The sequence below is a fragment of the Tursiops truncatus genome, chromosome 2 (assembly GCF_011762595.2).
Source record: "Tursiops truncatus isolate mTurTru1 chromosome 2, mTurTru1.mat.Y, whole genome shotgun sequence".
NCBI classification, from domain to species: Eukaryota; Metazoa; Chordata; class Mammalia; order Artiodactyla; family Delphinidae; genus Tursiops; species Tursiops truncatus.
The window spans coordinates 113,765,339-113,792,261 of NC_047035.1; the positions used below are offsets into that span (position 1 = coordinate 113,765,339).

General features: G+C 46.3%; 1 protein-coding gene across 3 annotated transcripts in view; it reads right to left on the reverse strand.

Moving 5' to 3' along the window:
- Positions 1-24,849, reverse strand: part of CELF6 (CUGBP Elav-like family member 6) — a 31,842-nt gene extending 6,993 nt beyond the window's left edge. Inside the window, exons 1-3 of one of the 3 annotated variants that reach the window (XM_033851941.2) lie at positions 23,473-24,849; positions 19,645-19,727; positions 10,624-10,672 (exon numbers count right to left, since the gene is read on the reverse strand). In XM_033851941.2, coding sequence (XP_033707832.1) covers positions 10,624-10,672; positions 19,645-19,727; positions 23,473-23,734 — 394 coding nt within the window. In that variant the 5' untranslated portion in view covers positions 23,735-24,849. The remainder of the gene's footprint in view (positions 1-10,623; positions 10,673-19,644; positions 19,728-23,472) is intronic. The other 2 variants (XM_033851940.2, XM_033851939.2) reach the window with 2 other exon arrangements.
- Positions 24,850-26,923: the final 2,074 nt, after the last annotated feature.

Genomic DNA, 26,923 nt, shown 5'->3' on the forward strand with positions numbered 1-26,923 from the left:
CCTGTGTATACTCCTTGCTCTTCTACCAAATGCTTTTTTGAACCCAAATCAAGTTGTTTGGACCCTAGAGGTTCATCTCCATAAAGCTGTCTTGCGCAGCTGATCGTACAGGGATTCTAAGGTAGCAAATGATGGGGTTGGAAGCCCAGAGTCAGAGTCAGTCCACGCCATCTTCCTCAGGAAAGGTATCAAGATGCTGTTCTAGAAAGAAGGCTCTGCCCAAGTTGGCCCAAAGGAGTCCCAAGTTTCTGGCTTCTAAGCCCCCCACAACCACTCACTTCCATGTTGGTGGGATATCATGATTGTAGAAACAGTGCAGGGACAAGAAATCGCATTGGGGTACCAACCATCAGACACATCCTAAAATTACCAGTCCACCTTTCCATCCAAATACCAACCCAGGAGATCCTATTGATGGCAGCATTTGATGCTCTGACATTCTCAGTGATGACTGCAGCATAAGGATCCAAGGAAGACTAGGAAATGAGTGAAGAAAATATCCAGGGGAAAAAAAGTCTCCTGATCAGATCTGATGAGTATCAAGTAGGGCTTTTTTTTTTTTTTTTTTTTTTTCAGTACGCGGGCCTCTCACTGTTGTGGCCTTTCCCGTTGCGGAGCACAGGCTCCGGACGCGCAGGCTCAGCGGCCATGGCTCACGGGCCCAGCCGCTCTGCGGCATGTGGGATCTTCCTGGACCAGGGCACGAACCCACGTCCCCTGCATCGGCAGGCGGACTCTCAACCACTGCGCCACCAGGGAAGCCCAAGTATGGCTTTAGTTCCAAAAGAAAACTATTAGAACTAAGAAACAAATTCAGCAAAGTTTTCCTATTAAAAAAATCAACAGGGACTTCCCTGGTGGCGCAGTGGTTAAGAATCTGCCTGCCAATGCAGGGGACATGGGTTCAAGCCCTGGCCCGGGAAGATTCCATGTGCCGCAGAGCAGCTAAGCCTGTGTGCCACAACTACTGAGCTTGCACTCTAGACCTCACGAGCCACAACTGCTGAAGCCCGTGCATGTAGAGCCCATGCTCCTCAACAAGAGAAGCCACCGCAATGAGAAGCCCGCACACCACAACAAAGAGTAGCTCCCACTCACCGCAACTAGAAAAGCCTGCACGCAGCAACGAAGACCCAACGCAGCCAAAAATTAAAAATATAAATAAATAAATAAATTTATTTAAAAAAAAAAGAATCTGCCTGCTAATGCAGGGGACATGGGTTTGAGCCCTGGTCTGGGAAGATCCCACATGCCATGGAGTAGCTAAGCCTGTGTGCCATAACTACTGAGCCTGCGCTCTAGAGCCCACGAGCCACAACTACTGAGCCCGCATGCCAGAACTACTGAAGCCTGCGGGCCTAGAGCCGTGCTCCGCAGCAAGAGAAGCCACCGTAATGAGAAGCCCGCATACCATAACAAAGAGTAGCCCCCGCTCACTGCAACTAGAGAAAGCCCGCACACAGCAACAGAGAACCAACGCAGCCAAAAATAAATAAATAAATTTATTTTTAAAAATCAACAAAAAAATCAGTTATGTTTCTATAGACTAGCAATGAACAATCTGAAAATGAAATTAAGAAAACTATTTCACTTAGCATCAAAAAGAATAAAATACTTAGGAATAAATTTAAACAAGGCTGCAAAAGACTTGTATCCTGAAAACTACAAAATATTGCTGAAGAAAACTGAAGAAGACGCAAATAAATGGAAGACATCCTATGTTCATGAATTGAAAGACTTAATGTTGTTAGATGTCAGTACTACCCAAAGCAGTCTACAGATTTAATGCAATACCTATCAAAATTTCAGTGGCATTTTCTTGAGAAACAGAAAAATCAATCCTAAGATCTCTCAAGAGATCCTGAATAGCCAAATAATCTTGGGGGGAAAAAGAATTTTGGAGGTCTCAGTCTAACTGATTTCAAAACTTACTACAAAGCTACAGTAATCAAAGTGTGGTACTGGCATAAAGAGAGACATTTAGACCAATGGAGTAGAATAGAAAGGCCAGAAATAAGCCCTCACATATATGGTCAATTGATTTTCGACAAGAGTGCCAGTCTTTTAAACAAATGTTGCTAAGAAAGCTGGACATCTACATACAAAAGAATGAAGTTGGACCCTTACATTGTACTGTATACAAAAATTAAATGAAAATGGATCAAATGTAAACATAAATGCTAAAACTATAAAACTCCTAGAAGAAACAGGGGGAAAGCTTCATGACCTTGCATTTGGCAGTGATTCCTTGGATATGACACCAAAAGCACAGGCAACAAAAGTAAGAACAGAAATTTTGGACTACATCAAATTTTAAAACTACTGTGCATCAAAGGACACAACCAGAGTGAAAAGGCAACCTACAGAATGGGAGAAAATATTTGCAAACCATATATCTGATAAAAGTTTAATATCCAGAATATATAAAGAGCTCCTATGACTCAACAACAAAAATAATTCAATTTTTAAAAATGAGCAAAAGATCTGAATAGATAGTTCTCCAAAGAAGATATACAATGACCAACAAATATATGAAAAGATGCTCAAAATCACTAATAATTAAGAAAGTGCAAATCAGAACTACGAGATATCAACTGACACCCATTAGGATGACTGCTATTTTAAAAAAGCGGGGGGGAAATAAGTGCTGGCAAGGATGTGGAGAAATTATGTAGGTATGTGCACTAATGTTGAATGGTACAAGCCACTATGGAAAACAGTACGGCGGTTCCTCAAAAAATTAAAAATAGAATTACCATATTATCCAGCAATACCAGTTCTGGGTATATATCCAAAAGAATTCAAAGCAGAGTCTCAAAGAGATATTTGTACACTCACGTTCACCTTAGTATTATCCACAATAGTCAAAAGGTAGAAGCAACCTAAATGTCTATCAAGCAATGAACGGATAAACAAAATATGGTATATATGTACAATGGAATATCATTTGGCTTTTAAAAGGAAGGAAAAATCTAAAAAAAAAAAAAAGGGTTCTGAAGAACCTAGGGGTAGGACAGGGATAAAGACGCAGACGTAGAGAATGGACTTGAGGACACGGGGAAGGGGAAGGGTAAGCTGGGACGAAGTGAGAGAGTGGCATGGACATATATACACTACCAAACGTAAAATAGATAGCTAGTGGGAAGCAGCCACATAGCACAGGGAGATCAGCCCGGTGCTTTGTGACGACCTAGAGGAGTGGGATAGGGAGGGTGGGAGGGAGACACAAGAGGGAGGAGATATGGGGATATATGTATATGTATAGCTGATTCACTTTGTTGTAAAGCAGAAACTAACACACCATTGTAAAGCAATTATACTCCAGTAAAGACGTTAAAAAAAAAAAAAGGAGATTCTGACACATGCTGCAACATGGATGAAACTTGAGGACATTATGCTAAGTGATATAAGCCAGTCACAAAAAGACGGTTGCTAGGGGCTGGAGGGAGGGAGAAATGGAGAGTTATTGGTTAATGGGTACAGACTTTGAGTTTTGTAAGATGAAAAAGTTCTGGAGGTTGCACAGCAATGTGAGTATTGCTAACAGTATTGAACTGTACTCTTAAAAATGGTAAAGATAGTAAAGATGATGTTATGTCTGTTTTACCCCAATTGAAAAAAAAATACAGTGAAGGAGGAGGCCTGAAAAATAGGGACTTAGATTAAGAAAGAACAGAGACTCCACTGTTCCTTCATCCTGATCCAGGAGAGCCAGGAGGCGAGTAAGAAAGGTAGACCAAGCCTGGGCTTTCAGGTTCCCTTAAGAGAGAAGATCTCAGCCTCCGGAGATGCATTTTTCTTTTGTGGGCTATACACTTGTACCTGAAGGGCTTGTCAGAGGTTCAGACACAGCCATGGCCTAAAAGTGTTACAACAATTAGCTTTGGGTGATCCACTCTGAGTCAGACTGAAGGAAAGCACCACTCTTTTCCTTCGGAGGTAGAATGCATTTCAGGAAGTGAAACATTAACTTGACATTCCCAGGTCTTATGCAGTACTGTGAGCCTTATCCAGTCAGGTTTTAGTTGGAAGAATACTTTTTAGAATTAAATCAGTGTGAGGATCAAAGACAGATATGAGTGTCAACTGACTAATAGAACAGTTGTTGGTAAGATCCGTGTCTGATTTAGGCCAGAGAATATGTCCCAGTATTAAGAAATTCTGAAAATTCTAGCTCAAAATTTAACTTTAACTTAAAGTCTGGTTGTTAAACACTGAATAGAATAGAATCCTAGAAAAAAAAATTGGAAAAGATGGCTTACTTAGTTAGATAGTAATATATGTTTATTACTCAAAATCCAGGCTGATATTTAAACAAACCCTTGCAAATTCAGGCAGAAATTAAACAATTATAGGATGGTTATAGGAGGGTTGATGTGATGACAGATAACTGGCTTTTGAGTTAAACCAAATGTGAAGATTAAAAAACAGAGGCATTACCTCAGAGAAAGTTTTAAATTTTAAAGTAAAAAAAAAAAAACCCTTAAAGTGAAAAGATTGCATGGATTTATTACTTAAACTATTTCTGTACCATAGGCATCTTGGATCTGTAAATATTTGCTAAGTAAAAAATACAGCCAAGTTGGGGAAAGAGCAATCACAATTGTGACTTATGAATTTATTGATTTTATGTTATAAAATTTGAAAGATAGGAAAGAAAATACAGGAGTTCAGTGATTTTGAAGATTTTGCCTTAGAACTAAAAAATACTTTCCCTATATGATTGGTACTTACAGTTCAACTTATTTTTAGTGTTTCCATAGTAGAGATAATCTAAGTTAGGAAAAATCAACCACAGTCTCCATGCTGAAGAGCAGATAAAATGGATCTATTTAGTTACCATTGTCTGAGGGATTTAGGGATCCCTAGCTCTGACCTCATGTAATTTGAGGTTAATTTAACATTTTGAAATACATGAACTTTGAATTTTCATTCAGGCAAACATTTTAATGTTCACATTTAATTAAAGACAAATGCTGAGGGAAAAGTTTTTGGCACTATGTATATTTAATTAGAAATGGGCGCCTTGGGCTTCCCTGGTGGCGCAGTGGTTAAGGATCCACCTGCCAATGAAGGGGACATGGGTTCAAGCCCTGGTCCAGGAAGATGCCACAAGCCACGGAGCAGCTAAGCCCGTGAGCCACAACTACTGAAGCCCGCGTGTCTAGAGCCCATGCTCCGCAACAAGAGAAGCCACCGCAGTGAAAAGCCCGCGCACCACAACGAAGAGTAGCCCCCGCTCACCACAACCAGAGAAAGCCCGCGCACAGCAACAAAGACCCAATGCAGCCAAAAATAAACAAATAAATAAAATAAACAAATTTATATATAAAAAAAGAAATGGGCGCCTTTAGTATATTATGAGATAATTTCACTTTGGAAAATTAGATTAATTTTCCTTTAAGAGTGTACTGTTCAAAGGACTTCCCTTGGTGGTGCGGTGGTTAAGAATTTGCCTGCCAATGCAGGGGACACGGGTTCGAGCCCTGGTTGGGGAAGATAGCACATGCCACAGAACAACTAATCCCATGCGCCACAACTACTGAGCCTGCGCTCTAGAGCCCACATGCCATAACTACTGAGCCCACGTGCCACAACTACTGACCCCTGCGTCCCTAAATCCCACGCTCCGCAACAAGAGAAGCCACCGCAATGAGAAGCCCGTGCACCGCAACGAAGAGTAGCCCCCACTCGCCATGACTAGAGAAAGCCCGTGCTCAGCAACGAAGACACAACACAGCCAAAAGTAAATAAATTTATTGAAAAAATAAAAAAGTGTACTGTTCAATGCCACAGGATGTAAAATATAGGCACAGAGCATGGAGTATATGAACAGTGTGGGACTTGACTGCAGAATTTATGGGAACTGGGATACATTAAACATACGTAAAATATATATGTATAAACATACACATAGGGCTGGCATACATTAACAGGCTACTATAATATAGTCCATGAAGACTTGGATGCACTCTGAGTGCCACCAAGGCTGCAGGGGATGACCATGAAAGAAGAGGGCCCCAGACCTTCTATCGGGCAGATCTTGTGTTGCTACTATTATTGCATTGTAAGCATTGAATGTGCAAGTGTTACCAGTAACTTCTAAAAGTAATGCAACATACAGTGTGTTTAAAATATAGGTTATTTCGAAGTGCCTATGAGGGGACTCCAAGTCAGACGGGGAATGTCAGAGATGGCTTTGCCCTCAGAGCCTCTGTTTCCTTATTTGGAAACTTGGAGGAAATAGTTCTTCCTGCCCTACCTATTCTAGAAACTTGTGGGGGGAATCAAGTTCATGAGACTATCTGTGACCTGTAGAGCATGGTTATACAGAAAGTCTTATGATCTTTCAGATTTAGGAGGAGCCGTTTGGTCTCCTCCTAGGAACAAATGGGTGGTTTTAAGAACAATGATGTTGTAGGTAATGTTATAGCGGGAAGAAGACAGGATGTCTCTGTATCTTTCCAAGGTGTTATGAAAAATATTTTTATAAATTTGCTTTAAACATTTTTTTTCAATGAAAACAATTTTACTTCTATTCAGGCTCTCCCCTGCTGTGCTAACACTTTGATTTCTACAACATTGGCTGGAAGTGAAAATAAAACAGACCTATAATAGAAGTTATAAGAAAATAAAACATAGGTCATTTCAACCACAAACCTCATGTCTAGTGATTAAAAATAAGAGTAATACTACTCTGTTGCATTGGCATGAAAATTCAAGAGATAGAATGTAAAGTAACTATTTTTGTCAAAAAGCTCATGCATGTGTACATAATAGAATACTCCTGTATGGCAGATGGGAAAGAAAATGGCAGTCTTTGGACCGAAGAAGCAAACCTGATAGGTTTAGTTAGGCTGTCACAATGCTGGCCCACTTTTAAAAATTGAATTAGTTGCCAACATTTAATATAATTTAATATAATTAAAACAGAAACTTTCATTATGTCATGACAGTCTCACCCATTTAGGGTTCCTTACCTGGCTCCTATAGCATTTGAGTAGTGATCCCTGTTTTATGGGAAGAAAAATCTAATAATCTCTTCCAGAAAAAAAATGGCAAAATTTTGGAAGATTACGTTTGCCTTGATACCCCCTTGATTATGCCTGCATTGATACCAGTATTTTTGTCAGATGTAAAAATCATTATTAATCAACTGTAAACAAAGGATTTAATTTCAGGAATAATTTTAAAATATGCAAGCTCAAAGGCTTAACTGTATCAGGGCAGGTGTGACCATTAACTCTGAAGGTTTATAGAATGTTTGGGATAACAGAGATAAGACTTGAATGAGACAAGCTGTCCTACATTGGTGTCAAATGTTACATTTCAAAACCAAATTCAATACCATTTTAAAAGTTGAGTTTCTAAAGCATTAATTTGTGTTACAATTCAGCAGAGAGCTGAACTCACTTTTTTTTTTTTTTTTTGCTGTACACGGGCCTCTCACTGTTGTGGCCTCTCCCATTGCGGAGCACACGCTCTGGACGCGCAGGCTCAGCAGCCATGGCTCACGGGCCCAGCCGCTCTGCGGCATGTGGGATCTTCCCGGACCGGGTCACAAACCCGTGTCCCCTGCACCGGCAGGTGGACTCTCAACCACTGCGCCACCAGGGAAGCCCTGAGCTCACTTTTGAAGAGATATATAATAGCACTGAAGAGAAGAAACACCTTTTGATTAGTATCTAACACAGATCAGTTGGTAGTAAAATACTTGTAAATTGTAAAGACCCAGCTGTTTTGCAAGACTTAGTACATATGCCTCCTGTCTCCCAAATGTGTATCAGGGAACATTTGGTGATTTTGAGTGGGAACACGAAAGAATTGAGAGATCTGGTCATCCAAAACTGCAAGAAGGATTATCCACAGATGCCTTTGGAGTACATGCTCTTTAAAAGCGATCACTTAAGCAATGTAAAGCAATTATACTCCAATAAAGATGTTAAGAAAGAAAAAAGCCATCACTTGTCAAGAAATAGCCATGTTATACATAACTACTAAAATTATGAATTCTACTGCCAGGCAGAGCTCTTTTCAGCTAGATTTTCTTTTCCTGCTCTCTTGAGCTGCTCGGAATCTGAACAGGTGTAGAGGTGAAATGCCATATGTACAGAATATGTCAATGCTATTACACCTGAAAAACCTGTACAAAAACGGGGAGGCAAATGATAAAACTCATGCTGATGCCACTGCTGGGAGCCCAGATGACCAAGACATCTGGACTAGACTAAGCAGAAGCATAATCAGCGTGGAGGCCTCCTTTGGGCAGTGGCCCTCACCCTGGCAAGAGGTGTTGGACTCCAAGCAGCAAGTGTGCCCCCAGCATCCTGGATTTAGTTCCTGAACCAGACTCCAAGTTGCATTATGTTCTTCTGAGCTCTGTACATGCTCTTCCCTCCACCTGAAATACTTGCTCCCTTGCTCCTCCTTTTTCTATTTGACTACTTCTTGTTCATCCTTGAGATCTCAGCTTAAATATTACCACCTCTGGGAGCCCACCTTGACCTCCCAGACTAAGGTGCCCTATGTTTTCCCCAATGCTTTTCAATCCCCCAGGACTTGAAAAGCATTGATCACACTGGATGATAGCTTTGTTTTACTGTTTATATCCCCTTATAGCTCCAGAGCTCCATGAGGCCAGGTGCCAGGTCTGCCTTGCATTCCTAATGTGGAGTAAGTTACTCAAAAGATATTGGTTGGATGGTTGAACAAACTACAGCCCAATCTGTCTACTTCTTAGCTCACTCAAGTACTCTCAGGTGACCTCTCAGCTGTCTAGTGTTCATGGGCAGGGCTGAGAAGTTGGCCAACATTGGCCCTGATGCCTAACAGTTTCCCAAGAAGCAGAAATTCTTGGGACAAGTGAACGAGAGGTTTGGTATGCAGCCTGGAACTTCTCAAAAACCAGTCTGCAAAGAATGAGATGGAAAAGGAGGATTTGTGTTTGGAGGAGAGGGAGGAAGCTTGGAAATATCTCCTTAAGACAAAGTGGGATGATAACATCTTGACCAGAAGTGGAGAATCAAAGACCAAAATCAGAAAATCTAAAAGGAGGAAGAATGGATTTCTTGGAGGAAAGAACTCCACAATGGAGCTATGAAGCTACTAGAGTCCCTTGTAGGTGTGGACACTGAGCCTGAAGTCTGAGAGGATGTGCAGAATTATTAGGAGTCAATAAATGTCTGTCAATGAGGTTCCATTCTCTCCCTGATCTTGGGCAGCTTCTTTTACCTAATAAAAAGCCATGGCTGACCTCCTTAAGGTGGGGAGAAAGTCTTTTTTTTTTTTAACATCTTATTGGGGTATAATTGCTTTACAATGGTGTGTTAGTTTCTGCTTTATAACAAAGTGAATCAGTTATACATATACATGTGTTCCCATATCTCTTCCCTCTTGCGTCTCCCTCAGGAGAAAGTCTTATTTAAGAGGGAGTCCGCAAATGTCAGGGAGGGCTCCAGGCAGATTTCTTGGAATGATTTAACACCCAAGGGCAAGAAAGACACCAAGAACTGACACCAGAAGCTAGTATTGCTTTTCCAGTATGGAAGCCGGCCAGAACTCAGCTGGTTGTCAAAAAGCACAGGCTCGGATGGACCTAGAGTCTGTCATACAGAGTGAAGTAAGTCAGAAAGAGAAAAATAAATACCGTATGCTAATGCATATATATGGAATCTAAAAAAATTGTACTGATGAACCTAGTGGCAGGGCAGGAATAAAGACGCAGACATAGAGAATTGACTGAGGACATGGGGAGGGGGAAGGGTAAGCTGGGACAAAGTGAGAGAGTGGCATGGACATATATACACTACCAAACGTAAAACTGATAGCTAGTGGGAAGCAGCTGCATAGCACAGGGAGATCAGCTCGGTGCTTTGTGACCACCTAGAAGGGTGGGATAGGGAGGGTGGGAGGGAGACGCAAGAGGGAGGGGATATGGGGATATAGGTATACATATAACTGATTCACTTTGTTGTACAGCAGAAACTAACACAATATTGTATAGCAATTATACTCTAATAAAGATTAAAAAAAAAAAGCACGGGCTCTCAAACCCTCCTGTTCTTAAGGAGCATTAGTCTTTCTGCACTAGGAAACAGTGCAGCTAAAAAAAAAAAACTTTTGAAGACTTTCCATGGTCCTCAGCATAGAGTTCAGTTCCTTAATATGGCCTACAAAATCTGTCTTACGAGCCTCATCTTTTTCCCAAGGCAACTGAAATGAAGGAATGAATGGCTCCAACCCAGACTGGACTGAGTTCTCTGTAATCAGAAGATCTGGAAAAGGAGAATAACTCTAACCTGGTTCTTCAAACAAACCTGGAAGTTCCACCTGTTAAAACAGGAATGAACTCTCTCCAGGGGCAAGGTAGCAAGAACTCCCTTCCTCTATGTCCAGCCTCTGTCTCCTGCCTCTTCTGGGTCTGGGGATGCTGGGACCCCATCCCTCTTCAGTCTGACCTGGGATGGCTGAGCTGTCTGGTGCTAAATAATCTGGTCCCTCCCTAGTTGCCCCCCTTACCCAGGGAGGCTCTAGTAATAAACCCTAGGTAGGCCTGACTCCAGAAGTGGGCCCACCATCCCCGACATGGATGATACCCTGAGATTCAGCAGGCAGGCAAGTTACCTCCTCGGCCCTCACTGGCAGCCGGCTTCACTTGGATGGGACGATTCATCTGAAAGACATCGGACCAACACACCCAGTCAGCGTGACTGCCTGGCCCTGCCCCGGCTTCTCCACCCCTGGACTCCTCAGGATCTAATCCCTCACCCCTTTGAACTCTGCACCCCACCACTCTCACACAGGGATTATAGATTTTCTCCAAGATTCATCCCTTAAAGGCAGGAATTTAGAAGGTGCTGAAGCCTGAAGGATTAGGCGATAGGAAGCTCAGGGGCAAGCAGAGGAGGGACTGTGGAGGTCAAAAAGATTCTCCTGCCTTGGCTCTGTGTAGGGACCAAGTGCGGCCTGTCCCTCTGGCTCCTGGACTTCCTTAAAGGCTTTGGGTGCGAGGAATTGGGTAGTAGGGCAGATGTGTGTTCTGTGTCTAAAACTGAGAATATACTTCTATGTGTCACTTAGATTAAACAATCTGGGAATCAGATTTGGGCCATCTACCCCCAACTCTGCCATTTAATGGTTGTATGACTTCGAGTAAGCCATCCTCTCTCAGATTCAACTTGTCAAATGAGAAAAACCTTCCCCAAGCTTCTATGTCACCATAGTTTCTACACTCACCCTCTCAGTTCCCTCCCTGGGACCCCTTCCCCTGAGGATGCTGGAGTTCTCCAGGGCACCATCCTTGGTCCTACTCATCCCACTCTTCCTTTTTTCCTGGCTAATCTCATCCACACCCACAGCCTCAGCTCCTGTCCCCACAGTGATGACTCAGAGCTCTGCGTCTCCAGCCTTTACCTCCCTCCTGAGCTTCAGACCCATGTGCCCAGCTTCTTGCTGGACACCCCGCCTAGAAAGTCCACTGGCACCTTCCACTCAACACACCCAAACCAGAGCTCATCTTTTTGCCCAAACCTGATCCAGTCATCCAGGCTATAAACCTGGAAAGCAGCTTGACTCCTCCCTCCATACCCTCCCCCACCAACCAATTTCACCTTCTAATTCAGGGGTTCCCTGATCAGGGGTAGATAAGAATCACCTGGGAACCATATCAGACTCTTAAGTTGGGGGATTGTATAATTTGTAAACGCTCCTAGGTGATTTCCATATATACCCCACCCACTCCCATCCCCCAACCACCCTGAGAGAATTCACGATTGAATCCCCATCTCACCTTCCTCTCATGGGTGTTGTGGGGATCACATGACATAATGGGGACGCAAAAGGTCTTTGTAAACAGCCAAGAGCTGGATGCGTAGGATGTGAGGAATTATTGTTGGGGGGGCAGACAGCTGAGTGCCGGAAGGAAAGAAGAGCAGCCTTCCTGTTCATGGAGGAAGGGGTACTGCTGGCCATCTGGCCTGAGAAGGTGATGATCTGACCCCCTCCCCTCAGGAAATGCAATGCTTCTGCACCAATCAGGGGCCACTCCATCCCCTACCAGTGTGCTCGTTGCCGAGACAACAGGCAGCTTCCTGTTACCATAGCCACAAGTGCTACCTAGTAACCATAGTAACGCCCTGGCAGTCACAGTTGAGCAATTTCCTTTGGATCAAATTTGGGGGAGGGGTGGGGGGAGGGCTTAAAAAAAAAAAAAGGAAAGGAAAGGAAAACAGGCCGAGCCTGAACCAGAGCAATCCCCCTCCCACCCAGGGCTCAGGTTCTTACGCGCTCTTACACACCCACCCGCTGGTGGTGGAGCACCAGGCTGTGGGTGAGGGCCGAGACACCGACAGGACTCGGGCTGCAGTCTAGAGGGGTGACAGATCAATCCAAGGAGATCAGGGTGAGCTGGACAGGTCTGGATGGCCTGCACCAGGGACCAGGAGGACAGGACCCGTCCCTGGGCATGGCCACCTGTGACTGTGGAGGAGAGACCAAGAGACAGAGCCGGGCTTCCCTGGTGGCGCAGTGGTTGAGACTGTGCCTGCTGATGTAGGGGACATGGATTCGTGCCCCGGTCCGGGAAGATCCCACATGCCGCCGAGTGGCTGGGCCCGTGAGCCATGGCCGCTGAGGCTGCGCGTCTGGAGCCTGTGCTCCGCAACAGGAGAGGCCACCACAGTGAGAGGCCCACGTACAGCAAAAAAAAAAAAAAAAAAAAGAGAGCCATGGAGAGCAGAGACACAGGGAGAGATGAAGAGACATAGGAAGACAGAAATGATGAGAGAATAAGACAGACCTACACAGGGCAAGGAAAGAGAGAAATACTGGGGGAGATGGGAAGGAAATGAGGGGATAAGGGGTCAGGAAGGGGGGGTGCAGGAAAGGTAGGGAGGAGTGTGGCAGAAGGGTAGAAGCCTGGGGTGGGGGGCAGTGAGGGTGAGCAAGACCATCCTTATTTTATTAGTTCTTAAATAGATCCTACGAATTTCTCACTGGAGCCTAGAGTGACGAGCACATGTAACAGCAGTGGTTTCCATGGCGGCTGCCTCCCCGGCTGGGTTTCTGGGGAGGTGGAGCTCATCGGTGCTCTGGAGGATGTCCCTTTTCCCCCTCCCCCTCTCCACCACTGTTTGATGGAGAGTGGGCATTAGGTGGTACATACATGTCCCACGTGGACCTGGCAGAGTCCAGGTCTTGGAGGCTGGGCACCTAGACTTTCCACCACTCGGGCATGTTGCCAGTATGTCCAGAACTCTGTGAAGAGCCCTGGGCTGGGCCCTTCAGGGGAGACAGCGATGACCCTAGGACCCTGTCCTCAAAGGCTTATAAGAGGGGAAGATAATGCCACCATTTCCAGAGAGCCCACTATGTGCCAGGCCCTTCCTGGGGCACTTTACATACATTGTCTCTAAATTCCTTCCAACCACTCTGCAAGATAGTGCCATTGTTCCCATAGTATAGATGAGAAAGCTGAGGCTGAGGGGGGTTAAATCACTTGTCCAAGATCACATGGTGGGTAAGCGGTTGAGCTGGGATTTGCCTCCAGGTCTGCCTGACACTGAAGTCCATGATTTTTGCATTGTGTCACTCAGCTCCGTTCTTAAGACATGAACACAAATAAAGAGGCACAGAGGGACCAGGACCTTGGGAGGCGTGCAAGGCAAAGTGCTGTGGGAGAGGCTGACTCCAGCTGGAGAGGCTGGCTCAGGGAAAGTTTCATGGGGGAGGCAGGGTTTGAGCTGGGTCTTGCAGCACTGGGGTCATTTGGGCCATGTGGAGATCGTGGGAGAGGTGGGGCTGGAGGCTGAACACTCCAGGTGTCTGGGGTACGGAGAGGGAGATGCAAGTCTGAAGAAGCAAGGGTTTTCTGGTGGGCACCTGACACCGAGGGAGCTAGGGTAGTACAGATTGCTGCCAAGTCAGATAGATGTGGGTTTAAATCCTGGCTCCATCACTGACACCTTCCTTAAGGTCTCTGAGCCTCAGTATCCACACTGGTAAAAGGGGACTCCGGATCCCACCTTGAAGGGGTGTGGTGAAAATGACAAAGGCAAGGTCTTAGTAGGTGCACCAGATGTAATAAATTTTTCGTTTGTTTGTTTTTGTTTGTGTGGGTTTTAAATGGAAGGATATGAAATTGAAGGGTAGGCAGGGGCCAGATCAGGGCAGGTTGTGAAAACCATGACAAGGAACTTTGACTTTGTTGTATTTCAAAGGCAATAGGGATCCAGGGAAGGATATTAAGTAGGGGAGGGATCTGTCTTATGAAGGATCCCGTGAGCTGTCATTATGCAGAGAAAGGATTGGAAAGGGAAAGATTAGAGGCAGGAGGATCAGTGATACAGGTGAGGGTGAGGGTGACCTGGACTAGGGCAGAAGGAAACGGACAGATTCAGGGGATGTTCAGGAAGAATGAACTGGACTAAAGTTCTATTGGATGTGGGGACTGAGGGAGAGGAGGGAATTTTGGCTGACTCTCAGGCTTATGGCTTAGGTGTTGGGGAAGTTGGTAATTTGGGAGTTAGGAGGTGCAGGGGAAGTCCTCAGGGGAGGAGCCCAAGATGGTGATGACAGAGTTGAGAAGAGGAATGGTCCCCAGGCTCTGGGCCTTCAGTCTCCACTGGGGAGTGGTTAGGGAGGACACCCGGTTTTTAGGTATGTTCTGTGTGGCTAAAGGAGAAAGAGAGCTGCCCACATGAGCTACCTGGGCAACCCTACCCTGCCTCGTTCCTGCCACAGCCAGGGGAGGGGTGTGGAAGCGGGGTCAAGGAATCACTGTTCCCCTTTGAAGAAAAGAGGGCATTGCTTCCTTGGCCAAGCACTTGTCATGGGACCTCACGGGAGCTGTTGCCCTTGGCTGGGCACCTATTCCCCTGAGGCTTTCCCAAGTCCAGGCACATTTCTGCTTCAGGGCCCAGCCCTGGAGGGGAGATCAAGGGAGAGTATGTCAGAAAGAGGAGAGGACAACCTACTCCAAGCAGTGGAGTGGAGAAGGTCAGAGGCAGGACAGACACGTACGGGGTCCTAGGCCTTCTGCCCCGTAAGCAGCAGGGAAGGCAAGATCTTACCCCTTCTCCCTGCTTGACTTGCCAAAAATTCCTGCCTTTGGGGTCCACACTGCCCTCTTCACACTCTTCTGTCCTCATCACAGCTCTTCCCTCCACTCAGCACTCATGCCCTCAGCCCCTTCCCCTCACCATGGGAAGAATGCTTATTGGAACCTCCCCAAAGAAGGGACTACTGATGGGTCTAAGAGAGGTGTCATGGGTGCAAGAAAGAGTGGAGCAGATAAAGAGGAAACCACCATTTTCAGTACTTTGTTCTACCTCACCCCCTTCCTCTAATTCAACCCACTGCCAAGTCCCATTCGTTCTAGAATCTATATGGATTTCCTAAATAGTTCTCAAGTCCATCCTCTCCTCTCCGTTCCGACCCTAACCCCAGCTCCAGGCCAGTATCATCACTCACATGCCCTCAGCAAGTGTTTCCAGAGGGTCATCTGCCTCCAGCATTGCATCCTCTCCACCCCAGCATTCACGCTGTAGCCAAAGTGATCTTTCGGTACCAGTCCCTCACTCTTCCCTGCTCAAAATCCACCCACAGTTCCCCATTGCAAGCCGCCCAGTAAAGCCCGAGATCCTAAGACTGGGAGCCAAAACCTGTTAGTCCTGCCTCCCGTGCTGCCCAACATGCATGATACTCTCCATTCACTTGGAGCCGTAGACATCTTTGCTGGGCACTTTCCCTGACTGTCCCCAGAATTCCAGAAGACACTTTTGTCTTTTAGGTTTCTAGGCCTTCAAACATGATGAAGTATGATCATGATTCAGCTCAGACAGCATCTCGCCTGTGAAGCATCTTCTCCTTCTCCACCCCTGATGCTTCTTCTACGTGCCCAGAGGTTAAACCCCATTGAGGTGCAACAAGTTATTTCTGGGCTGGAAGCTCCTTGAGGGCAAAGGCGCCAGCTCATGCACTGGGCAGCTGCTAGCACATACAGTGCCTTTGTGTGAGTTACAAAGAGGCAACCCTGTGGGCAAATTAGGAAAAATGTCCCCCTTCCTCTGGCTTGGTCTATAGAGCATGGCTGGATTTCAGGCCCTGTTTGCCTTTTCCCCTCGAGCTGTTTTGTGCAGGGCACAACCTGCAAAAGCAAATGTACTCAGTTATGTCTGTCTCCTTCATGGTGTTTGAAGGGATGGATGCCCAGGGGAAAGGAGAGCATGAACATGGAGGGAGACAAGTGCGGGGGCAGGAGGGAACCTTCTGAATCCCAGAGGGTGGGGCTGAGGTTGGGCCTCACTTTCTTCAGGTGGATTCTGGAGCCTAAAGTGAGGCTGAAAGAAGTAACTCTAGCTTCATGGGGAAGAAGCTGTAGAAGATGGGACAGACCACTGAGGTTTGCAGGAAGTCCTGAGTAGGGAATCAAGCTTTGATAGGTGACAGAAATTAGCAGGGAGCTCGTGGAGGGGGGCCGGGGGGAGGTCCCAGTCCAGCAGATAACATGAAATTTCTCCTAGCGGTTCAGGCTTTCTCTTTAGGTTTGACACAGCCTTTCCTAGTCCCACAGCGACAGTCCTGCCTGCCTCCAGTCAGAGTCCAGATTGAAGTGTTGTCCCTGCTTCTCCAGCAGATGGCAGGTGTGCCCAGGACCCAGTGCCTACAGAGAGCTGGGCACCCTCCTCTCCATGCTGGTGGGCCTGAGGCCAGGTGACTAAAGCTACTGCTGCCCCTGGCAGGCCCAGAGGAAAGATTGATGACTCGGCCATTGCTGGGGCTGGCCAACAGGGCCATCGATTTTCATTTAGGAGAATAATTAAATATTAATTTTCACTTTGTTAAGCTGAGGAGGGTGAACAAGCCAATCCCGGCAGTACAAGAGGAAGTCAGGCCATGTTGGAAGCCTGTAGATGAAAGGGTGAGAGGGGGCAGATGTACCCAGTCACCATCCCCTCCAGAACTTTAGACCCCTATCTGCCACCAGCTTGGCTCAGGTAACAGTGCAGTGGTTAAGTGAATGAGTTCTGGAGCCAGACTACTTGCATTCAAAGCCCACATCTTCCCATTAGGAGCTACATGACCTTGGGCAAGTCACTTGTTTTCTATGACTCAGTTTCCTCACCTGTAAAATGGGAATGCCAATAACAATACCTTCTTCATAGAGAATTAAATGAATTTGAACCTGTAAAGTGCTAGGAACACTGTCTGGTATCAATATACGTTAGTTATTATTATTTCTCTTTTTTCTCCCAGAAATTGTCCCAGTAGTGTAGGGCTTCACTGTCCTTATCTCAGGTGCCCTCAGCCTCATAGAGTACCCCAGGTACCCCGTCTCTTGTGGAGCCCTGTGGCTGGTTGAGGAGGGGATTTTTTTTTTTTTTTAACGTTTATTGGCTGCATCAGGTCTTAGTTGCGGCACACAGGGTCTTTCGTTGCAGTGCACAGGCTCTTCGTTCTGGTGCACGGGCTTCTCTCTAGCTGTGGCGTGCAGGCCTAGTTGCCCCGCGGCATGTGGGATCTTAGTTCCCCGACCAGGGATTGAACTGGCATCCCCTGCATTACAAGACGGATTCTTTACCACTGGACCACCAGGGAAGTCCCTAAGGAGGAGATTTGTTCTCCCAAAGTTCATCTTAATTTTTTCAGTGCCTTTCATTTGCTTTCAGGATAAAGTCCAAACCCCTCAGCCTGGAGTTCAAAGTTTCCTCTTCAGCCACTGCCCTCTGTGGATCTTCTTTCTGGTCTGGCCCCTGCTCACATGAGGGCCCCCTCCTCTACACTCCCAGCCTCATTTCACACCCATCTGTTCCTCTTGTCTCTGCACCTTTACCATGATGTTTCCCACGTGGAGTGTTACTGTTCGTATCATTGACTCAGTTCTAGTGACAGAAGTCATTTACTCCCAAGGTTGGATGAGTAATGACTTCTACTATTACTCCTAGTAATGCTGCTGTTACTACTACTACTACTACTACCACTACCACCACCAGCTAACCTGTATTGAGTACTGATTGTCTGCCAAGATCTGTGTTAAGCACTTTACATGACTTAGTTCATTTAATTATTATAACAACCCTACAAGTTCAATTTCACAGATGAGGAAGCTTAGGCTTAGAGAGGTAAAGACTTGCTCAAGGTCATAGAGTCAGTGAGTGGTGGGGCTTGGATCGACACCCAGGTCTGTCTGACTCCAGAGCCTGCATACAGAGGATTGGCGAGGGTGATAAGTTAGTGTTAACTTGACACTGAGTCTTCAAGAGCGAGGCTCAAGTTCCTTCAATTACAAGGATTGGTTCTAGGATCTGACACCCCAATGACAGCCTGATCAGCTCTAAGTAAAGCCTGCCTTATTGCTGGAGAGCTCCAATTCAGAGAAATGACTTCTTTACACGGAGCTGAAATTAGTGCATCTGTTCTTTATACCCCACTGCTCTGTGAGGCCACCCATAGGAAACCAAATCCCTCTTCAGGATGTGAAAGCGGTTACCCACCCCAACAGTAATATGTATCAAGATCTTACTCTGTGCCAGGCACTTGCTAAGCCTCGATTAATCCTCACAATAGCCCAGAGAGCTAAGTGTTAGTATAACCTACTCCTTATAGATGAGGAAATTTTCTAGTAATGTATCTGAAGACACAGCAGTGGTAAATGGCAGAGCTGGGATTCAGATCCAGTCTGTGAGTCTCAAAAAACTAGTATCCTTAATTATTATGTTATGATGCCTCCCTATTGCAGCCCCCCACTAAACCCTATTTTCTCCAGCTAAATATCCCCAATTCTTCAAATTATCATTCCATGATATATTTTATGTTCCCATCCCATCCTAGTCTCTTTATGGTAGGCTAGTGACCCTCTTAAATCTGAGGCCTGGAAGTGGATATGTGTCCCATGTTTAGCCTGCCTGGGACATTTGAATAGCATTCTTGTTCTAGACATTATCACTCCTTGGACAAGAAAGAATGAGGCTGTGTAGTATGACTTGCTCTTGGTGAACCCACACTAGTTCCTAACAATCACCACTTTCTTCCTTCCACAGTAGGTCCCACTTTGCCTTTTGTCCAGTGATTAGCCATTAGCCAAGGCCATATCAAGTGCCACTGATACACAGTAGCCTAGCTGCCTGTGGAATCAGATCTCTCTTAACTTTAGCTGTGTGTTTGGGGTGTGGAGGGAAAGCAATCTTGGTGAGTCAAGACACCCCAAAAAGCATTACAGGAAGAGGACCAGAGGGAAGTGCACCAAGGACCCTAGAACTGGAGGAAGTGGGATTCCAGACCAGCAGGGCCTCTCCTCCATGTATCTGCGTATATGCTCACACCAGTGACAAATGACACCTAAAAATCATGATTTTAGCCAACATGGACAAACTCTAGCATAGCTCACAACAGTAATGCCTTCCCTAGCTATGGGCGTGGTACACTTAGCCCAAGAGTCTTGAGCCCGTTTCTTTGGACCAGAAGACTGAACATAACACATAACCTGTAACTGTTAAGGGTACAGGTAAGTCCTCTCCTGGAAAGATGACTCTTCTTCTAGTTCCTGGTCCCAGCCCAGCCCCTATATGCTGCTTTGGCATGCACATAGGGCCTATGTCCCCAGCCTGAGGTGATTTCCACCCCCCCCACCAACCCTGGTGGACTTACCCCTGGCAGGGTCTTCTGCTCGTGCAGTGCACTCTGGGCCTTGAGAGCAGAGTCCCGGGCGCAGTAGGTGAGGAAGGCACAGCCTGGGGAGGAAGAGGCTGGCTCAGGGGGTTTCCTGAAACCCCCAGATACTCTTCCTGGAAAGACCCCATTAAGTTGACAAACTCAAGGCCACTCTCCTTTAAATAAGGACACTACTTCTGAGAAGGCTTCTCTGCCTCCCACCTTCTCTGAAGGGAGGGGCTTCGTGTGCCTGTGCCCCAGGCTCTGGCTCCTTCTCAATTGCTCGTGGCCTCTTGCCTACGGAACATGTGTACCCACACCCAGTCACATGCTAATACAATCCCACATCTCCCCTCCCCACTCCAGCCATAAATCCTGTTAGGGTTAGACCTCCCTAAGCAGCTTTGCCTTCAGCTTTAACCCCAGCCTCCCCTTTCCTTTTTGGATTCATACTCCCAAAGTCTCTCAGAATCAGCCTCAATTCCTTCCCAACTCAGTTTCAGATGGGAGGAGACAGAAGAGGAGAAAGGTTGGGACCCCAGGACCCCAGAACTCCTTCCTAACACCTCCTCCTAGTTTGAGTCTGAGGAAGGGGTAATTTTGAGGCTTGGAAGATGGGACTGGTTTAAGGGTGTCCTATGGGTAGGAGCTTCTAGGGACTTCCAATCCTATCCAAGGAACTTGATCTGTCAGCTCTCCCAGGACTTCAAGATAGGGCCTCTTAAATAGTTATTGTGCCCCAAATTTGACTTCTCTAAAAGAATCAGTAGATGCAGGGGAGAGAAGGAGTCGGGGTTGAGCCAGAGGATCAGTCCTACCCTCTCTTTGTCCAGCCTCAGAACCTGTAGCCTGCTAAGAAGCACAGGGCCAAGATTTCTTCCTTTCCAAAAGTCATTGAGCACTCACTCATTCAGAAAAGATTTATTGAATATTTATTATGGTGGGACATTATGAGGGCTTGAAGGTAAAGTGGCAACAAGACAGATACATTTCCTGCCTTAAGGGGGATCATGTAAAGGACCATGAGGGGGATGTATCTAACTCCACAAGGTTGAGGAATGTCTCAAAGAACACACTGAATTCTCAATAACAAACGGGTGTTAATGAGGTAACAAAAAGTGTGGCGATTATTTCAAGCAGAGAGAATAGTACATATGATGACTGAGTGAAGAATTCAGTGTGTTGGGGAAATGGATGGAAGGCTAGTATGGTTGGAGATTGGTAACTTAGGGGCAGAGTGGCCAGTGGGGTGTGCAGGGATCAGCTCATCTATAACCTCAGTCTGGATTTTGAACTTTTTCCTAAGAACAGTGGAGAGCCACTAAAGGGTTGTGACATTAGGTCTGTGTTTTCAAAAACAGTCTTCTGAGTGTAGGAAGGAGAAAGACTGAAGGAAGAGAAAGTGGATGTGGGAAGCCATTAGGAGTGTGGTGCAGTTTTCCACTTAGACCTCAGCAGACTTCAAAGGCAAATGGGAACATTTTCTCCAATGTCTCCTATGTGGTTGCCCTCTTAAGGTGGGCGGATATCTGCCATTCATTGGGTTAAAGTGACCTTAGAGAACTCCTGGGACAAACTCTTATCATATCAATAGGGAAACTGAAGCCCAGAGAGTATACAAGTGGCAGGATAGGGTTTGGAATCTCCAAACTCCTAGGCTGAGCTTGTTTTAAAAGCACTGTGGCTGCCCCCCGTGGTACTCAGCCATCAAAAAGAAAACGAGTCACTCTGGCTTTTGGACATCACTGTTGCTGGGGAGAAGGTGGAGAATATGTTGACTTGGAGACCCTCCTAAGTGATCTTGCAAGGCAACCCTGCCTTCAAGAGCTGTGGGTTGGTTTGGGGATAAATCACCAAACACCTGATTCCGCTTACGTCTCTGTTCCATCTACTGCCACCAAGCCGTATTAGCTGATGTCAGAACTGGGCAGGGCTGGGGGCCTCTCAGAAAGGCTCGAGGGCCTAGCTGCTGCCTAAAGGAGCCCTGTGTGACTACCTGGGAAAGGGAGTGGAAGAATGAAGGATAAAAAGACAGAGACGCGTGGCTTGAAGGACAGATGAATGAAAAAAAAACAGGAAGAATTGGAACTAAGTGTAGAGAGAAAGAGAGAAAGGGTGAGGGAACAGTTCAGAGACTCCAATGGTGTTTGAGTGAGAATTAAAGGTAGTCTATACACTTCCCTTACTGTACAGATGGCTCAGAAAGATTAGCTTGTACTTACATACTGAAATAAATGTCTAGAAAATAAGAAAATAAATTGCTATGGATGGATGTACAGCTGGGCAGCTGGACTGTGTTAGAAGGAATCTGGATGGTATGGTCTTGTCATTTCATGCCCCTCTAAAAATGACCCCACCCAGGAGGGTGGAAGATGCACTGCTTCATAGCTGCTCCCCAATCTTCTATGGGCATTTTCCTGGAGCCTCTATGTTAGTGTGCCTAGGAACTCTCCAAAGCCTCTGAGTTGAAAAGGTGGCAGCCTGTTTCCAGCTCTTAGCCCTTAGGAAAGTACATTTAACTGTTACCCAGGACCCACCACTTCTCTCCTGGAAAGATCACGGAGGATAGTTGGGGACCCTCCCCCACTCCCCAAACCCTGAAACTGCAGCATGGTGAAGGTGGGGAGAGAAAAAGGTGTTTCTTCTCAAATAATTTCCTTCCCCTGCCCATGTATGAATGTGTCTCTGGCTCTCTTACTCCAGCCCAGCCTGGACAGACTTTTCTGCATGTAAACAAGCCTCCTCCCTATTCCTACAGGAGGAAAGGGGTGTGGCTGGATAGGACCTGGTGCGTCTCTCTCTAGCTAGGGCAGGGAGAAGACCCCTTTCTGCCTGTTCAACCTGACCCACCCTGAGGCTCTGGTCCACAGGCTCTGGTCCAGGACCACCCTGTGAGGGAGGGAAAGCAGGAGGCCATAAAGAGGATTGGGAGGGGACAAATATGTGTCACAGGAGTGGGAAGATTAGAGGGTAAAAGAAGCGTAGGTTCAGCTGAGAAGAAGCCTGAGATGAGGGGGCACAAGGTGGCTAGAGTTCCCAGCTGATCAGAGTTCTGGACTCAAATCAGAAAAGGAAGACAGTGGTGGGATTCTGGATGGGAGTAGGAGAGATTGGGGCTATTGTTAAGCATGAAGGCGGAATTTGGTGCTGAGAGCCTCCTGGGAGGGGAATTGGATTTTGTGACTTAGACAGGCATGGGTTCTGAAGAAGCGGAGAGTTTGTGTCTGTGAGATTTTAGGTTGGCAGTGTGAATCAAAAGAAGGTTCTGGGGGTTGACTGGTCTTGGAGGCCAGAATGAGGGGTGCAAGCCCAAAATGTGTGTGAAGGTGGTTAGGCCTGAGTGGGGTGGCCCCAGATGGGGGTGGAGGGATGGTGGTTCAGGAATGATTGGGTCCAGGGTTTGGGAGATTGAAGGTGTCAGAGACCTAGAAGGTGGAATAAGTTTCCAAATTCCAGGATTTGAGATGTCTGATGGGAGAGATAGAGGGAAGTCCAGCTGAAAGGCGAGGAGTGTTGCAATGTGAGACGTGAAGGGAAGGGAGTTGGCGGTTAGAGTGGAGTACATGTTGGGACCAGAGTGATGATCAGAGGGAGGATGTCAGAGAGAAAATTCTGGGTTGGGGGTTCTGTGATCTGGGAAGAAGACTGGGCTGAAGTGGGCTGGTATTAGACTGGTGTTGGACTGGCTCTAGATAGAGCTAGGGTTGGGGCTGGGGTTGAGGCTGGGATTTGGGCTGGGCCGCACTCTAATCGGAATGGGGCTGGGCAGGGCTGGGCAGGGCTGGGCTGGGCTGGGCTGGGCTGGGCTGGGCTGACCCCGCGCACCTTTGTGGAGGCCGGTGAGCCGGTCCTTCAGCACCGTCAGCTCGTAGATGCGGCCGAACTCCTCGAACAGCGGCTTGAGGTCCTGCTCGTCCAAGCCCCTCGGGATCTGCCCCACGAAGAGCTTGATGGCGTCGTGGTCCTTCATGGGCACGGCAGGACCCGGGTTTAGCCCGCTCATGCCGACGCCGCTGTCCGCGGTGCTGAAACCCAGGCGCGGGCCGGGGCCGGCGGGCGGCGCAGACCCTCCGGGCGCCGCGGCCATATCCCCGCCCGGTCCGCCCTCCCGCCGGTCCCGCCTGTCCCGCCGTCCCCTCCCTGGACCGGTGGCGAGGGCCAGGGGGGGAGGGGGCGGGACACGGGCAGCGAGGGCGGGGGGCTGTACCGGGGGCGGGGTCCGGATGGAGGGGCGTAGAAAGGGTGGGGCGGGCTGGAAAAGGGCGGGGCAGGGGGCGGGGCAGGCCTGGGCCGAAGCGGCGGGATGCTGGGGTCTAGCTTCAGGTCCCCGCGCCTCGCTCTCTGGGCTCCCGCCCGAGCTCTCCCGGAGCTGAGCCCCGAGCCCCAGCCCCCGTGTTTGATGACGTAAGGCAGCTGGCCGCCGGGTCTACGCAAATGATTTGCATAATGAGGAAGCAGCGGCCAATCAGAGATGGAGTTGACCGGGCTCGGCCGGGGGCGGGCGGGGCGGCAGGGCTCTCGCGCTCCTGCTCGCCATGGCAACCGGACCCTCGGTTACCCTGTGTGTGTCGAGTGTGTGCAGGCGTGGCCGTGGATCGCGCGTGTGCGCCTTGGACCGCGTGAGGGGAAGTAGCTTCGTCATGCGTGGTGATGTCTGCGGGAGTCAGAGCTAACCCTCTCCTCACACACCGGCACACACAAGCACACACACCTCCAATCACTGGAGCGTTTCCTGCGGGGGCGGATGGGGATTCCTCTTCTCCATTCCCACTACCAAAGCCAACAGTTACTCGGAGCCGATCCCACCCCGCCCTATCACACAACTCTCCCTTCGGTGTTTTCAACCACTTCCTTACCCACGAGACTCCCGTGCATACCCCAAAAAATAAAAATAAAATTTTAAAGAAAGAAAAACAAAACAAAGACTCCAAAACACTCCTAGAACATGAATTCCTCCTCAGGAGAGTGAGGGAACTTACATTAGCCATATTTGCTCAGGTGCCTAGTTCATCCGAATTCGTGAGCTCAGGAGTGTTATTCTCCTTTTCCGGAAAAGGAAGCTGAGGGTCTGAGGGTCAAGGAGGTTAGGATCAGGCCCACCCCTAACATCTGCTGGGCCCAGGGCAAGAGAAGAAATGAAAAACAGACATACTGGGTATCTAAATATTTAAAAGATATAAATCAAGTTACAATTTGTTAAATAAAATATGTTCACTTCTTATTTCCACAAATACACTTTCATAATAAAAATGAAAAATACGTGTAAAGGGCTTCCCTGGTGGCGCAGTGGTTGGGGGTCCGCCTGCCGATGCAGGGGACGCGGGTTCGTGCCCCGGTCCGGGAGGATCCCACGTGCCGCGGAGCGGCTGGGCCCGTGAGCCATGGCTGCTGAGCCTGCGCGTCCGGAGCCTGTGCTCCGAAACGGGAGAGGCCGCAAGGCCCGCGTACCGCAAAAAAAAAAAAAAAAAAAATGTGTAAAGCTGTTTTTATATGACTGAAAGTTGGCAAAATATCAGACCTGATAGAATTTTATTACTCTTGCTCATGTCTGAGTATACTCTTGATGGGTCAGTGATGTTCAGAGAAGTAATACAATAAATTATATGTTTATTTCATTAATTTTTTCTTGCCTTCTTTCAGTAAAATTGCTAACCTGTCAATTCCATTGACTATTCTAAGAAACTGCTCAAGAGCAGCAGTAGCAACTGGAATCAATAAAGTGTTCTTACAACCATTCAAATTCAGAAATAAACTGTGATTTTTTAAAATTCTTTTTTGACTTTTAATAAAAGTTACTCCTTGTAATTACCTGATTATGGAATGGGTTGCCAGAACATTTCATTTTCACTGAGCTTGATGTATTTTTAAAAATTTCTTTGAAACGTCCTCATTTTATTTATAAGTGTATTGTTTAGTTTCCAAGTGTTTGGAGATTTTCCTGTTATCTTTCTGTTACTGATTTCTAGTTTGAGTCCATTGTGGTCAGAGAACATACTCTGTATGATTTCAATTTTTTTTACATTTGTTGAGGCTTTGTGATCCTCAGAATATGATCTATCTTGGTAAATGTGGGTTTTTTGGTGATTGAAAAGAATGTATATTCTGCTGTTGCTGGGTGCATTGTTCTATAAATGATGATTAGATCCTGTTGGTTGATGGTGCTGTGGAGTTCTGTATCTTTTCTGACTTTATGGCTACTTGTTTTATCACCTGTTGAGAGATGCGTATTGAAGTCTACAACTGTAATTTTAATTTATCTATTTCTCCTTTCAGTTCTATTAGTTTTTGCTTCACATATTTTGCAACTCTGTTGATTGGTGCATACATATTTAAGATTGACTCTTTCATCATTATGTAATATCATTCTCTGTTCTTGACAAATTTCTTGCTCTGAGATCTACTTTATCTGATATTAATATAGCCACTCCTGATTTCTTTTGGTTAATGTTTGCCTAGTATATCTTTTTCCATCCTTTTATTTTCAACCTACCTATACTGTTATATTTGAAGTGACAAGATATAGTTGGGTCACTTTTTAAATTCAGGCCATCAATCTTTGTCCTTTAATTGTTGTATTTAGACCATTCACATTTAATGTAATTATCAATAATGTTAGGGCTTAAATCTGCCACTTAATTTTCTGTCTTCTTTTTGTTCCCTCTGTCCTTCATATCTCTGTTTTTTGTTTTTTACTATCTTCCTAAGGATTACTTGTTCCTTATTCTAGGTACATTATACATACACATCAAAGTTTACTGGTGTTGACATTTTACCAGTTCAAGTGAAGTATAGAAAGTGTACCTACCTTAAGTCCCTTTATCTTCTCTCATTTATAATATAATTGTCTTAACTATGTTTTCTACATACTTTGAGAACCACATCAGTATTATTCAAAAACAACTTGGAAAACTCAAGAAGACCCATAAAGCCTATTATATTTACCCATATTTTCATCTTTTTTAAAAATCTCATTTAAAAAAATTTTTTGGCTGCGCTGTGCAGCATGCAGGATCTTAGTTCCCTGATCAGGGACTGAATCCGTGCCCCCTGCACTGGGAGCGTGGAATCTTAACCACTGGACAACCAAGGAAGTTCCCCCATATTTTCATCTTTCCATTGTTTTTTCCTCCTTCCAGATAGTCTAGAATTCCTTCTTTTATCATTTCCTTTATATTTTAATAACTTCTTTAGCCATCCTTTTAACGTAGTTTTTCTGGTGACAAATTCCCTAAGTTTTCCTTCATCTGAAAATATCGATATCTTGATTTCCCCTTCA